At 41.7% G+C, this 15,422-nt stretch overlaps 1 protein-coding gene and 1 non-coding gene across 3 annotated transcripts in view; both read right to left on the bottom strand.

Annotated features, from left to right (window-relative positions):
- PLCL1 (phospholipase C like 1 (inactive)) overlaps positions 1 to 15,422 on the bottom strand; it is a 243,177-nt gene that overhangs the window by 21,988 nt on the left and 205,767 nt on the right. Inside the window, exons 4-5 of one of the 2 annotated variants that reach the window (XM_070421773.1) lie at positions 10,875 to 10,950; positions 8,433 to 8,542 (exon numbers count right to left, since the gene is read on the bottom strand). In XM_070421773.1, the coding sequence (XP_070277874.1) occupies positions 8,433 to 8,542; positions 10,875 to 10,950 (186 nt within the window). The remainder of the gene's footprint in view (positions 1 to 8,432; positions 8,543 to 10,874; positions 10,951 to 15,422) is intronic. The other variant, XR_011472375.1, reaches the window with a different exon arrangement.
- Positions 7,384 to 7,488, bottom strand: LOC139015855 (U6 spliceosomal RNA). The gene has a single exon (XR_011472510.1). It is a non-coding gene; the product is annotated as a U6 spliceosomal RNA (small nuclear RNA).

The following is a 15,422-nucleotide window of genomic DNA, read 5'->3' as shown; positions in this document are numbered from 1 at the left end:
AGAAGCAGAAGACTGGGAGAGCTAGAATATTCCAGTTGATTAGGCATACTTCAGAGAGATTTAGATGGCAATGTTTTTATCCTGACTACATTGTAAAGCAATTAAAGAACTTTCGATCCCTGAGTCCATTGACTCAACAGTCCATTGAGAACAGTATCTTTTAAATAAACACTTGAAGACCATGGCTGTTTTCAGAGCACATAGCTGTCCTGGCAGATTTACACGCCAAGTCAGAAGGGGTTAGTGTACTTTGCTGCAAAGTGAAGGATGTTCTTCAGAGAAGAAACGTCTACGCTTCTTTGTCTCTGAAAGCAAGCAGCCCCTATCTAATGATTTTATAACCTTCCCATAACATCATCTGAGGGTGCAAAAGCCTAAGACCCACTTCTAAGTCCTAGTTCTGTGATAGGGAGTCTTGTTCTTCCAGAGGTTACCTTCTCTCAAAAAATTAATATGATGAGTATAATGATAAGAATGGTGATAAGAATGGATGTTTCTTGCCTTCGTCAATAATTTCCTGAAGAGTTATGTGTCCATTTTTCATGAATCTAAACTTACTTTAAAAAAATCCAAGGGGAGTTTTCAAAATATGCATCACTAACCTTTTCATAAAGCCATGGGTTTTCCTTAAAAGGAAAATTAAGTTCCTAATTATTCTGCTTTGGGGAATAGGTGCCCTCACTTATTACAAATGCTTAAAACATCACGGCTATGTGGGGAGTGATTAATACTACAATATTGTTTCACAAGCGGGAGACAGGGCTGGGGGTCTCCCCCACTTCCCAGTCTACCAGTCTGAGTCTGTAATCTCACGGAGACCCCCTGTCACCGATGTCAAGGCCAGACACACACCTTTCAGAAATGATGAAGGTGAACTGGGTAAAATGTACAGTTGAGCACATTGGATCTACCTGAAATCAAAGACGTCTAATTAAATTGGAAGGCAACCACTTCCGGACTGGGGAAAAGTTTCTTGCTGACCATTATGATCTTTTCAATATGGCTTTAAAAGAGTAACATCTAATTTCATTATTCTTAAACAAAATTATCCTTTACATATTTATATATACAGATATATACATGTGTGTATATACACATACACCCACATATGTAACATTTTATGTGCATATTTATACATGTATGTGTATATGTGGACAAATGTTAAACTTTACCTGAGACCCGTGCTCCTGGGAACAGGGATGGTTAAGAAACCCCCACTCCTTTGTGCTCTAGAAGATGGCTTACTGCAAAGGCCCTCCATTCCCCATATGACTTAGATAAGACTCACGGAGGCCCCCTGTCACTGATGTCAAGGCCAGACACACACCTTTCAGAAATGATGAAGGTGAACCAGGTAAAATACCTGCTTTCTTGCCTTAGCCAAACTTTAGTTAAGCTTCTTTCCTTCCTTTAAGCTCCTGAACTTGACCCCCTCCCCCAGCATACAGCTCCTTCTCTTAAAAAAAAATGTTTTCATTGATTTTAGAGAGAGAGGAGGGGAGAGGGAGAGAGAGGGAGAAAAAACATCGATGTCAGAGAGAAAAAAAGGGCCCAAACCACACAACCTGGGCATGTGCCCTGACCTGGAACTGAACCAGAGACCTTTTGGTGCATGGGATGACGCTCAACCAACTGAGCCACAGTAGCCAGGGCCATATAGGCCCCTCTTAATGGCCTCCCAGGTTCATACCACCCAGCCACCCACTCCCCATCCCTCGTCTTTTTCGATTATTTGAACCTCCGAGTAAAAAAAACAAAAGAAACCCCTTTCTGCCTGACCTATGAGACGCTTAGATTTTATGGAAGGAGCAGTCTCCCTTCTCATTGCAATGGTCTCCTTCGCCATATTGCAATAACCCTTTCGAATAGAGTATCTGTTGGCCTGAATCTGGACTTGCTCTTACTTGACAATGTACACACCCCACTTACACATACATTCAAAGACGTGAGCTCACACCCTGATTTGGTTAAGAATAAGGAAATTAGTTCACTGTATCACTTCTTCTCCCGAGAGTGACAAGGGAAGTATAGGAGCTTGTGTCTGAAAACCCTGAGAGGCTAGTTACAGTGGTTCTCAACCTTCCTAATGCCGCGACCTTTAATACAGTTCCTCATGTTGTGACCCAACCATAAAATTATTTTCGTTGCTACTTCATAACTGTAATTTTGCTACTGTTATGAATTGTAATGTAAATATCTGATATGCAGGATGTATTTTCATTGTTACAAATTGAACATAATTAAAACATAGAAATTAATCACAAAAACAATCTGTAATTATATATGTGTTTTCCGATGGTCTTAGGCGACCCCTGTGAAAGGGTCGTTTGACCCCCAAAGGGGTTGCAACCCACAGGTTGAGAACCCCTGGGCTAGAAGAAGTTAAAAATGAAACACTTCTGCCCTAACCGGTTTGGCTCAGTGGATAGAGCGTCGGCCTGCGGACTCAAGGGTCACAGGTTTGATTCCGGTCAAGGGCGTGTACCTTGGTTGCGGGCACATCCCCAGTGGGGAATGTGCAAGAGGCAGCTGATCGATGTTTCTCTCTCATCGATGTTTCTAACTCCCTATCCCTCTCTCTTCCTCTCTGTAAAAAATCAATAAAATATATTTTTAAAAAATGAAACACTTGTTACTGATGTCTTCTTTCCTCTATCATTGTAGAAAATAGTTAACACCGTTAAGACATGAAACTCCCCTCCGCTAAAAACTCACCTTAGACTAAGACTGGGTGTATAAAAGGAAAACGTTTTCTCTAGAGAAAAGTTTTCCTGCAAGAAAAGGAAGACCTTCTAGAACATCACAAGTTGGAGCCAAGCCTCTGGTCTGTAACAGCTACTCATTACGATTCTGCCACATGTGAATTATTCAGAATCATTATAAAATGCTGCTTTCATCTGGGAAAAAAGTGTACCTCCCGGAGACACTGCATTTAGTTGTCCTGGAGATAAAGTAGAGTGGTCTGTGCGCCCGTAATCTGTCAACAGCCTGGCTTCCTCTCTACGAAACTCCTGGGAGGCACAGCTGGGATGCAGGCACCCAAGGCAGAAACCGGGACAGCGTGTGACCGGCCTGCTTATTGCCAGAAGCATTAACATTCCACCAGAGCCGCCCTGCATTGTTGGAGCAGGGCCCTTTGAAATAATGGGTTTTAGATTTGCGGCTTGTTTATTATTAAAGATGAATTAATTACACTTTAAAAAAAAGCATTTACTGTTTTTTCTAGCACTAATACAGCTAGTATGCTATATCATTTAATGCTCTCTCTAAATCTTTTCAACCTTAAATCACAGAAATCTCTCAAAAACCAACCTTCTAATACCCTCCCCTGGAACTACAATCTGTCGGATGGGTTTTATGGGAAGGCGTGTGGGATTTTATGGGGAAACAGAACACTGCTACTGGTTACTTTTCAGAAGGTTGGTGATGACATTCACTTGTGATGAGCAATATGACTCATGACCAGATTTCCTAATAAGAATGAGCAGTGATGCTAATGAATGGTCATTCAATGCGCCAGGCCGGCCTTTTAAACGTCCCGGGCCGAGGTAAGGAGGTCCAGCACCTTTGTTGTGTTTTCTTCTCACTGTCGTTTCCAGATTGTTTTGGCAACCACTCTCAAGTATCAAGATGCAAGGCAGGGCTTGGCGTCCATAAAGGCTAGAGATGTTACTCTCTGCTCCACGGCACTTCTTCGGAGAAGACCTCCCTGATCTCCCACTAGGTCAGACCCCCTAACTTTCTCGGGAACACCAGGCAACTCTCCCCCATGGCACTCATCACAGGCAAACCGAACAGGCAGCGTGTGGCCCTTCAACGACTGCCTCCCCCACGGCACCACCAGCTCCATGAGCCCAGGGGACCATGTTTTTATTCGCCAGGACACCCCCAGGCACACAGTCTAGCACCCGGCAGGAACTTAGATGTTTGTTGAATGGGTGAGTATGAATTCACACACACACAAAATCAGTTTGCCAAATTAGGGATTAGAAGAAGCCCCTGTTACAGTTTGGACTTCCTTATTTATATATGTTGGAGAGGAAATAAATAAAATCTCCTTCTTGATACGGGAGAGAAAAAGATTTATTCTGCATTGATAAGCCAAACCAGCCGTGGGCAAACTACGGCCCGCGGGCCGGATCCGGCCCATTTGAAATGAATAAAACTAAAAAAAAAAAAAGACCGTGCCCTTTTATGTAATGATGTTTACTTTGAATTTATATTAGTTCACACAAACACTCCATCCATGCTTTTGTTCCGGCCCTCCGGTCCAGTTTAAGAACCCATTGTGGCCCTCGAGTCAAAAAGTTTGCCCACCCCTGAGCCAAACAGTAACAAGGTCCTAAAACCAGGTCTAGGAGTAGCTCTTCAGACCCCTCGCCCAACACAGCCATACCCAGCTTAGCTTATACAGCCCCAGCAGTTGATGCTAAGCCTTCTAAATGGACACTCTTCACTTCACAAGGCCCAACAGCATTTTCTTCTGTGTGTGAAGATAATGGCACTGACCTGTGAGACTGAAGCTGTTTTTCTAGAACTGACTCATCCATTCTCTCTCACCTGCTTCTTCGTGGTGATAAATGACAAGCACTGAAAGGCAGCGGCTGAGGTTACAGATGAGGCTAGAGCTTGCTGGGTTGAATGAAACTAAACCAGCTGCTACCATAATCACACCCTCCATTTTGGCATCATTGTTATTTTGCCCTTCCCAGTTCTAGTCACCGAACATTGCCAGCGTGACAATACCATAACTGCTTGCCAAAATTCAGGTATTATTTTAAAAACTTACAGGAGGCAAAAATTTAAAAATCAAATGAGAATTTAAAAAATAAATGTAGCCAGCCAGTGTGGCTCAGTGGTTCAATGGCAACCTATGTACCAGGAGGTCCCTGGTTCAATTCCCCGTTAGGGCATATGCCCCAGCTGTGGGCTCGATCCCCAGCAGGGGGCATGCAAGAGGCAGCCGATCGATGTTGATGTTCTCTCTCATTGACATTGAATTAATTATTCGTCCAGAAGAACCAATGGTCACACCTGACGTCAGTGCAGTGGTGCAGATGTGCACGCCCTCAGAAAAGGGGAGCAGATACTGGTGCATGTAATCCACCCGAGGCAGGTTCCCCAACAGCTTCCACCTCAGCGGGTTAGAGTGAGGACTAAGTGAGTTAATAAATGAGTGACTTAAGGAATATAAAGCAATGTCAGGTATACGAACAGTGCTGTACACGTGTGTATTATTTTTATTATTAATAAGGAGCATTCGGTGCTTAAAATGAGCAGCTAGATGATTTTCATACATCTTAAATAATTTTAAGGGTAACCTGTAAAGATACTGTTGTTATACCCATTTTACAGGGAGAACTAAGGCCAATCAAATGTGCATGGAAGGGACATGTGACACTACTTGTCAGAAGTGTTGAAAACCAACTGTGCTTCCTACCTCTAGGACTGTAGTGTTTCCAGAGATAGAGCCCCCGTTAGCTTGTGTTCCTAAGTGAGCCCTGGCAGCCATACATTGCGAGCTAGAAATAAGCCATTGTTTTAAGGCACTGCAATCCCCAGATCTCTGTTACGCAGCACAACCTAGCCTATCCCAACTGAGGAGAAGCACAGAGACAAAGAAAATGTTCCCAAGGCCACGCAGCCAGAAGCATCTGGCTCCAGAGTCTGTGCCCCTGACCGCCAGTTTAATAATTGATAGTAATGCCAATATAAAGAACAGTTTATTGCTAATGCATTCTTGTAAATGGGGACCTATTTCTAGACATTAGCATAAATAACTGAATGAGCTGGCTCAGGACAAAACCTAGCCTTTCTCTGGCTCCCACTGCAACACAGTCAGCAACTACCAGAAACACCACTGGAGTTTCCCATGGACACATGGAGGACACTGGCCATGTCCCTTCCTTCTATAATCCCAGAGCAGTCCCCGGGGGGGACGGGACACACATGATCACTATGGGCTGCCAGAGAGCCTGGTTTAATCACTCCTCCCCACATATGCAGTATCTCATGAAATGATTTAAAATATCTCTGGCCATTCAGTTAAAGGTAACTGTTCTCACTGTCATTCAGTCTTTCAGAGAGCGATGCCTCTCCTTATTCTTGCTTTTCCCATTAGCCCATCACCTTGTTTTCCCTTCTTCTTGTGTCTTTCAACAATGAGCAGAGACCTCAAATGTGTTTTCAAGCTCTATTAGGAAGCACAGCACCGGAAGTGACATCCGTTAATTTCCCGGCTGTGGTGAGTCCCCAGAGTTGTGAGTGCCTGAAACCTGGGGATTGAATGAGAGAATCTGCCTGGTTTAGAACACAAGTGCCCAGAGGACAAGTCAGATCCTTTAGCCCCAGCTCTTTCCAAGGAAAACGAAAGTGTTGTCAAGATAAAGCAGAAGGAGCAAAGGTTTAGCAAAAAGCCAAAAAGTTAGGTGGGAAAGGATTAGACATATCAACTGGACATAAATCTATAAAAGAGACCCAGTTTTTTAGGGCACACACTGAAATGCATTAAATTATAAACTTTCTTCAATATTATTTCCATATATCTCAGTGACCAGCAGATTAATAAGCCACATAAATATATATCTGCGGAACAGAGAGCGTTTGCATCAGGTTCACACTGCCATGTTGCACTCCAGTGCTGTCATGAGCTGCTCTTTATATTAATGCCATAGCTCCTCCCTGCCTGTTAGGCAAATGACACCTATTCCCTCCACCCCCACCCCTTACCCCCAGAGTGTCAATCCATGAGGTCAGGGTCTGTATCCCTTTTGTTCTCCATGGATCTTCTATGCCTAGCACAGAGCCCATTATACAGTGATACATCTTACAGATCCCCTAGCACTTTCATATAAATGTGTGCATCTCCCTGCACAGCAGGTTAGAGACACAGGCTTTGGAGCAGACCAACTGGGCTCAGACTCCAGCTCCACCATGTACCAGCTGAGTGATCTTGGGCAAGTTTTCAATGCCTCAGTTTTCTTACCTGTGAAATGGGAATAATGACAGTATCGGGTTGTTGTATTAAAATGCTAATTCATATGAATCTTATAAGACAGCACCTGACACACAGTATGTGTAAATGTCAGCAATGATTAATTTTGATTGTGGCTGCTTTTCTCCTATCACAATGTCAAAAACAAATTATTCCGGTATCATCTTTACTTAAAACCCTGAAAGTAATTTTCAGTAGAGCAGATGATAATCTCAGGAAAATGACTTCCAAAGCTATTTGCAAAAATAAATGTATTTACAAAGTCTGTTCTTAAAATAAACATGACCCTAAGTGGCTCCAGCTATTCTAAAGCTAAGGCTCTTCCAGTCACTTGAATTGGGTCCTTCTCCAGCAACATTTGGCCTTTTCTTTCTTTTCTTTTTTTGATAAAAAATACGGAATGCTTCACGAATTTGTGTGCCGTCCTTGCGAGGGGGCCATGCTAATCTTCTCTGTGCCGTTCCAAGTTTAGTAATGTGCTGCCGAAGCGAGCACTGGACTTATTCTTTTCACAAACAAGAACAAATGTACTGACTTGAACAGAAGTGGTATGTGAGTAAACACACACACACACACACACACACACACACACACACACCAGGCAATAGAATTAGGTTGTGCTGTCCTTGCTGCCCTAGCAGGGCAGAGGCATGTCAATCCCAGCAGGCATCTCCCCAACACTTAGAGCATGACCTGGTGATTAGGCCACATGTTACTAAAAATGCAAATCACCGTATTTAACCCTTTGCACTCCGCTGTCCCCTCTCAGGGGACATCGGAATTCTAGCATATCACTCGGATGTCCCCTCTCAGGGGACATTGCAGTTTATTAGTGATTATGGGGAATTGAGTTATTTCAACGCAACTTTTTGAGACAGGCATGTTTCCCTGAAGTTTTATCTTGAAATGGCACAAGAAATTAAATCAAAATATCGTAAAATTACTAAGATATATACAAGAAATGTCAGCGGGTTTTGTGTCGGATTAAACAATAAACTACATATTCCCAATGTGGGACAAAGAAAATGGGACTGCATTGTGTGTTCTAACAGGAAAACACCTGGTGGCAGGCGTCAAACCACTTATTACTGTCAAACATGCACTAATCAGCCTGCAATGCATATTGGGGGGTGTTACAAAACTTATACTGTACAAAATTATAAACAATAAAATATTGTTTTTTTTGCAAATATACATTCCTCGATGTCACCCAATTCATATAAGTCCAATATCATTATAATACGTTACTTGGTTCCAAAATTATACTAAATAATACGAGGGTCTGTAAATGCACGTTTCCGCCGCAAAGTAGTGTCGAGTAGCTGGTAGCCAATGTCCAGAATGGTTCAGAGTGCAAAGGGTTAACCACCAGTGCTTCTCTACCCGCTGGAGAGATGGGGAGAGAAAAAAGGAAAGGGGCACCTGGGCATTCGCTTACCTTCAATACCGTAATGTTCCACGCAAAGCTCTCAGTGGCCTTGTTGAGTTTTCTTCCTTTCAAGCCTTCTTTCGCCCCCAGATTATGAAGTTCCTCATGGAACTCCATCCCTTTGAAAAGAGAACATGTAAGAATTCTTAGTATATATTGAAGAAAAAGAGGCATTTTATGAAAATATTAGCAGTAAAAATATAATTTCCCATTCCTGTCCTTCTCTTATAATCTCTAAATCCCTAAATTAAACACACCTTCCCAATCTGTTCATCCCCATCAAATGGCTATTCTTAGGGGAAAATCAACTATAATCAATGCATTAGACTAAATTACATTCTAAAGAGCCAGGAGCCATAGACCTGAGAAGGTGAGAAGCAAGTTCTTCCAACAGGTTGCATCCATCTTATTTGTCCTCTGCCTGGCTTTCATATGAAATGGTGTAATGTGTGAATGGCAACCATATGTGATGGATGCAAATACCTCTCTTTTCCTATGGACCCTGTGGCTTGACAGTAGGCCCTGGAGCCCACATCTATAACAATGGTAATTAATAAATGTTGAGTTAAAAGAAAAAGATTTTTTAAAGATAGCATTCCTGGAAACACCCAAATGTTTCAGATTTGGGAATGACCTGAAAGTGACTTTTAGCTCAACCATCCTCCCACGCTGAATACTATGAAAAACAGCACCACGATCAACTGTTCCTTCAGCCTCGGAGCTTCAAGGATGGGGATCATCCTTTCTCTGGGCAGCTCATTCCACCTTTGAGTAGCTATGACCGATACCCAGGCAAAGTCTCTCTTCCTTGGAATTTCGATTCATTCCTTGGTGCTACCTAGACCCAGACCAACAAGGTCTACTCTCATTGCCTCAGAGAAGCCCTTTAAATATCTTAAGAAAGATATTAAAGTCCACTCGAGTCTTCGCTTCTCCAGATTAGACATTCTGACATGTTTGAGCATACTAATAAGGTCTTTTGTTGAAGGATGACCTCCAGGCAGGGCCACTGCGGTACATAACTTCCCAGAGTGAAGCCTGCAGAGACCTGCGACCGGGAACATCTATCTACGTGGGCTGGAAGCAGCCCACTCGAGGAAGGGGTGACCCACCACCCTACTTGCTCCAGCTGCTTTGCCTTGATTAATGCAGCTAACACCACAGTAACTTTCCTGGTGCTAACATCTCAAACAGCACATGGTAAGAGCATGACTGTGAAGCCGGGGCTAACTAACATCAGTTCCACCACTTACCAGGTATGTGAGCACGAGTGAGTCTCTAAAACTCCACAAGTCAGTTTCCTTATCGGTAAAATGGTGATAACATGAAGGCTTACCTCAAGTGATTGTGGTGAAGATTAAATGAGTCACCACATACAAAGCTCTCAAAGTAGTGCCTGGCACTAGGAGTATTATATAACAAGTATTTGGTAATATTATTTTTGTGCTTCCAGTCAACTGAAACATATAAGCCTGCTGGACAGTCAGTGAAGAGCACCATTTTTATTTTTAATTTTTTTAAATTTATTTTTATTGCTGAGAGTATTACAGATGTACTCCACTTACTCCCCTGGCTCCCACCCCACTCCAGGCCTTCACTCGCACTGTTGTCTGTGTCCATGGGCTATGCTCATATACATATAAGTTCTTTGGTTAAAGTATGGTCTGGGTGCAAAGCTCAGCTCTACCACATTTTAATATGGGATCTTGGGTAATTCACTCAACCTCTCAGAATCTCAGATGCCTTATGTGTAGTTGGATATAATGATGATTACCTTGCAGAGTTGTTATGAGGACTAAGTAATATAATGTAGTGATTAGTATATCATATGCATATATATCAAGCAATTGTCATTATTGCCATCATCCTCATCATAATCATTATTGTATGTGCGGGCCAAGGGGACATGGATCCAAGAAAAATGCAAGTACAGGTTTTGGGTAAAGAGGCACACAAATAGAGGCAGGCCCTCACAGATATGGGGCCCATCCCGTCATTAAAGAAAGAACATTCTAGAATGAGGACAAGTAAATGAGGTAAAAGCCTGGAAGATTAAAAGGATCATGTTTCCAATTGTGAAATGAAGGGGTTCTTAAGAGGCAGTGTGGACCCATAGCTTCCTATCAGTAGAAAAAGGTTTTGATAGGCTCCAAACCCACAAAAGCAGATTCAGAAACCCCCTCCTCTCCAGAAATCTTCAGACATCACCCCCCATATATACACTGTACTACACTAAGACTTAAGTGTAACTCAGAGGATAAACTGGAGAGAGAGGTGAGAGATAATATAGGTAAACAATTAATTATAATTTAAGATAGAAAAAGTTAAAGCCAGAAAATATTTGACTTTTAGAATTAGGAACACAAACTTAAAAAAAAAAAATCTGCCAAGATGAACATGATGATTTCTAAACAGAATAGAGGCAGGAGGGTGAGAGTGGGCGGAGATTACCTGCTTTCTGGCACTGCACAATCTTTTCCTGGACTGTGTCAGCCATTTCTATGAGAAACCGGCTCTCCTGAATCATCTGTCACAAAACAAACATCAGAAAGGTGGTTGTCAGAGATCCTTACACTGGCTCATTGGAAAGAGTGCGCACAGAGACCTACATGATACGGCCAGCAATGGGGCACCCTGGCCTTAACCCCGAGAAATGGGAGAGCGAAGGATAAACTCTGCTCCAACTCCCACCCACCTACCACCACAGCTAGAGTCACCTACCGTGATTGCTCTAGTTATGCAACCTGCCTCTCCCACAATGGATGTCAAACAAGTAACTGCTGAATTCATGCACATTCTTTAAGCCTCAGATGGCATCCATGAACACCTCTTATTCCACTCCCTCATCCCAAAGGTTACAACATCAAGGCACGTGTCATTGAAACAACAGCAATGGGAATCAGAACAGGGAATCACTTAGTGATGAGCTCAAGGACTGCTGAACGTAAAGATGAAGTTGTCAGCTTGGAGTTGGCCAAGATCTGGCTATCCCTCTAGAAGGGCTCCGGCTCCATTGGCAATAATGAGAAGTGGGTCAGGTCCCGGAGCCAGCAGCTCAACAGAGCTTGAGGTACCAACTCTGAAATGGTTGTCCCTGCCCTCCATAACTGGGTAGAAAGCAAATATGTCTAAGAGTTTAATAATATACTGAGTGAAGTAGAGGAAATAAGACAACTGTTAGAGAGATAAAGGAAAGAAAAATATGTATGTGAAGATGGGAAAAGATGATAGTAGGTAAAAATTTGACCAGAAAGATAGGGACTGGGGCCCTTTTGAAGAAATGATTAAAGAAAGTCAACCAATAGGCAAACTAAGAGTTCCTGAATTTCCAGCCACTCTTCTATTCTCAATAAATGTTGTCCCATTTCATCAGACTATTCCATGTTTATCTGTCTGGCTCAATATTCTGAAGGGAGTTAGTTCAAGGTAGGATGCAAAGTGGAGATGAAAAGTCTTGAGTAAAACATTTTTTATGTCAAATGCTGTAGAATCACTTCCAAATATCAAGTGGTTTATGATCACAAATTTTCAAATGCAAAAGAAATATTCATTTCTCTTAATTTTGTTCTAAGTAGAGAATATGCAATAGCATTCTCTGATTTAAAAAAACAAAACAAAACACTATTGATTTGTTGACCAGTTTTCTTTGCAGGATTTTACTAAGTGTCTTCTCAGTGTTGAGAATAAAAATAATACACTTCCTGCATCCCAAAACTCTTTGTAACAACCCAAGAACAAGTGTCCTCTTCTTTCAGCCCCACCTCTGCCCGGCTTCCCTCAGGAACCCATTCCTAACGACTCCTTTTTTACCTACAGTCTCTGCCTCTCCCCTGGCCTATTCCCTTCTCTCCTGGTCAAATCCTAGTGGGCCTCAAAGCTCACTTCAATGCCCCTCTCCCATCGCTGTCCTGATTCTCCCTTCCCTCCCTCTTTTACCTCCTAATTCCCAGTACATTCTATTTTCTTTAGTCTGCTCACAATTTTTTTCTATCTTAAATTACAATTAATTGTTTACCTATATTACCTCCCACCCTCCACTTCTCCAGAAAATTGTAATTCCAATAGAGCAGGGAACTTACCTTATTCATCTTTATATACCCAGATTCACCTATGCGTTTATATAATTACCTTTTTTCTATTTTACTTTGTAATACTTATTTCTTCTACACATCTATTACCCACACATGCATGCACAATAAAATATTTTATTTATCACTTCTCAAATCCATAATTATATTTTTTGAGCTCTAATCTCTTTTTTTGTGTCTAGTCTTTTTTTCCAGGCTCCTCCATTTTTCTATAACCTTACATGCTCTCCATTCCCATTCAGGTTAAGTACTGAAAAATAAGTATAAAGCTTTCAACAGAGTCATCCCTATAGAAAATATAACACTCAATATCAAAAAACTTTACTACTTATTTGAGGTAAAATGAAGTCAGGACCGAAACATACAACAAATTCTATGATTCCAGTTCTCTTCAAAATCCCCAAGTAAGTACTTGTTAGCCCCACATTGTAAGAAGTTTGTTTTTTTCCCCATGTCTAACAGATCATTTCATAAAGACACAGTCAGTGGGATTTACCGTCAACACAAAAGAGCATCTCTGTGACATTCTCGAAGGAAAACCTGAAATCCGCCAGCAAAAGTCACACCTTTCATTCTAAAATACCTCACCACTGATATTGTCAGCATTTAACATTTTTGCTCATGTGCACTTTTCTCACAAGAGCATTTGATCTTCTCCATGATAACACTTTCCATTGTGCTGAGAAAAATAATTTTATTCTATTTTCCACAGTCAATTGTCAACTTTAGTGGTTATAGAGAAAACAAGTAAGATGGATGGCTGAAATGTACCAATACTTCCAAGCCACATTTAAATGAACAATTTCAACCTTTCCACAGCTAAGTAATTTATCTCCGTTGTCAGGAAGGAAAATGGTTTATGTGAGTTTCATCTCCTTCCTAGGTCTACAGATCCTGACAGAAATGACATACCAGGTGCAAAAGCCAAGGAGAGAAGGTGAGAAGCATGTCCCCGGGCAACCCCCTGGCTGGTAGACAGGACACCAGGCAGCCAACGCTGGGTCAGCTCAATGGATAGAACCTGGCAGTTGCCTGTGTGCATATCTGATGTCTCAGCCAGCTCCCAGCTGCCTTTGCCTGTTGTAACACAAAGAGCTTTTCTTTGCTTCAGTGACAGCATATCTCCCAATGGATCTTATTTCCTTGCCATAGCTTTGTATCTAAAAGGATTTATCCAGGTAAAGGGCGGCATTACTTTATGCATTAGATGTCCTCCATGAGGCTATATGAGGTTATCAGTTAAGATTTAAATCATTTACTTACAATGAAAACAGTAATGCTTTTCCTCAGAGACAGCTTGAACTATCCAATCTGTGTGAAAAGGCTGTCCTTCCTGCTCTTCTCCGTAGGGAATTTAACTAATTGCCTAGGATCACTGCAGAGTCCATGTAACTACTTACTGTTATTGAAAAGATGAACTTCCATCACAGCGTGACTCATAAACCTTTCACAGATTGTATCTGAATTCCGAGAACCACAGAACTGTATAGTTAGAAATCACTTTAAGGACTGTCACGGGCAATCCTATTTTATAGATGAAAACACAGGGCCTCAAACAGACTTATCTAATCCACACAGCTAGTTAGTGAAAGAGTTGAGTCTAGAAGCCAGGTATTCTTGAGGAGCAGACTGAAGCTGATAAGTTGTTCTGTAATATGAATATTATATTGCAGTTCAGAATCCTATTACAAGTGCAAGTGGGTGACTAACACTTAATAAAGTAGAATTCATCAAGTAAAGCATCAGGAAAATAATTTTTGCCATTACTGCTTCTCCCTCCAAGTCTAATTTGCAACGTGTATCAACCAACATAATTATTCTTCCTATGAAACCTAGAAAGAACTGCACTTACTTATGTCTACTGCTCTTTCAGAAAGGGGTTATCAAATTTGGAAAATCAATCACAGAAGAATGTGTGAGTCAATAAAGAAATCCAATCTACTCTGGACCGAGTTTGTTCCCTCCCCTTAAAAACAGTGAAATAATTAATCCCTTACCTTCCTTCTAACCAAAACACTGGGTGTTAGTTTTTGGTTCTGTAGTGGCTCAGCTGTTGAGATTGCTTAAAATAAGACTTGGATTTTATTAAACCTGGCACATTTTTAAATCTGACTGCTGTTGCACTATCTTTGCTAACTAGACTGAAGACACTTTCATTTTTAATTTCTTTTGAAAGTCCAATAAAAGCGATGTTAATAGATTTTGTTTTTATGTTAACAGATTTTGTTTTTAAGCAAAGTCAATTCTATCAAGGGTGTTAATTTTCAGTGAAACAAGAACACACACAGGTCAGAACATGTGCAAGCAGACTGGACACCCCCTGCCGTGGTGTATGTGATGGGTATTCTCTGGCCCGGGACCAGCTCTGAGTCGCATTTCCAAGCCTGGCCTATGACAGCACAGGACAAGCGGACTTGCACAGAGCAGGCCAAAGGACGCCTGCCTCCACATCATGATAGCAACAGGAGCTCCCGGGAGCTGCTTTCTGAAAACAGGGATCGTTTTGCTTTTTTCTCCAGTTGTTCTATTTCCAACAGTTGTCAGCTACCTACTGATTAATCATTAGAAATGTTTGATTTTATCCAGCTATGATTAAAATTTAGCTAATTCATAAAAGTACCAGGTGACTAACCTTCATGAACCTTCTCCAGATTTGCAGGACTGCCCCACACTGCCTTTAACTAAAAGTGTTGCAAGATTGTGAATATCCAGGAAAGTAAAGTGAACTTTGAGGATACAGGCACAATATCCCACAATAAGCTGGCCCGAAATATTTATTAACATGTCTCTGATACTTAGTGTCTTTGGGAACTTGGTACCAAGTGGAGATGCTGTCAACCTTTGAGGTGCTGACAATACCCCCGCGTTATACAGAAAGTGTGTCAGAAGTCATTGCCACGCCCATAAGTAA

Source organism: Myotis yumanensis, unplaced genomic scaffold (genome assembly GCF_028538775.1).
Source record: "Myotis yumanensis isolate MYYU_CA2020_CCGP unplaced genomic scaffold, mMyoYum1.0.hap1 SCAF_8, whole genome shotgun sequence".
Taxonomy (NCBI): Eukaryota; Metazoa; Chordata; class Mammalia; order Chiroptera; family Vespertilionidae; genus Myotis; species Myotis yumanensis.
This window is presented reverse-complemented; position numbering and strand designations above follow the sequence as displayed.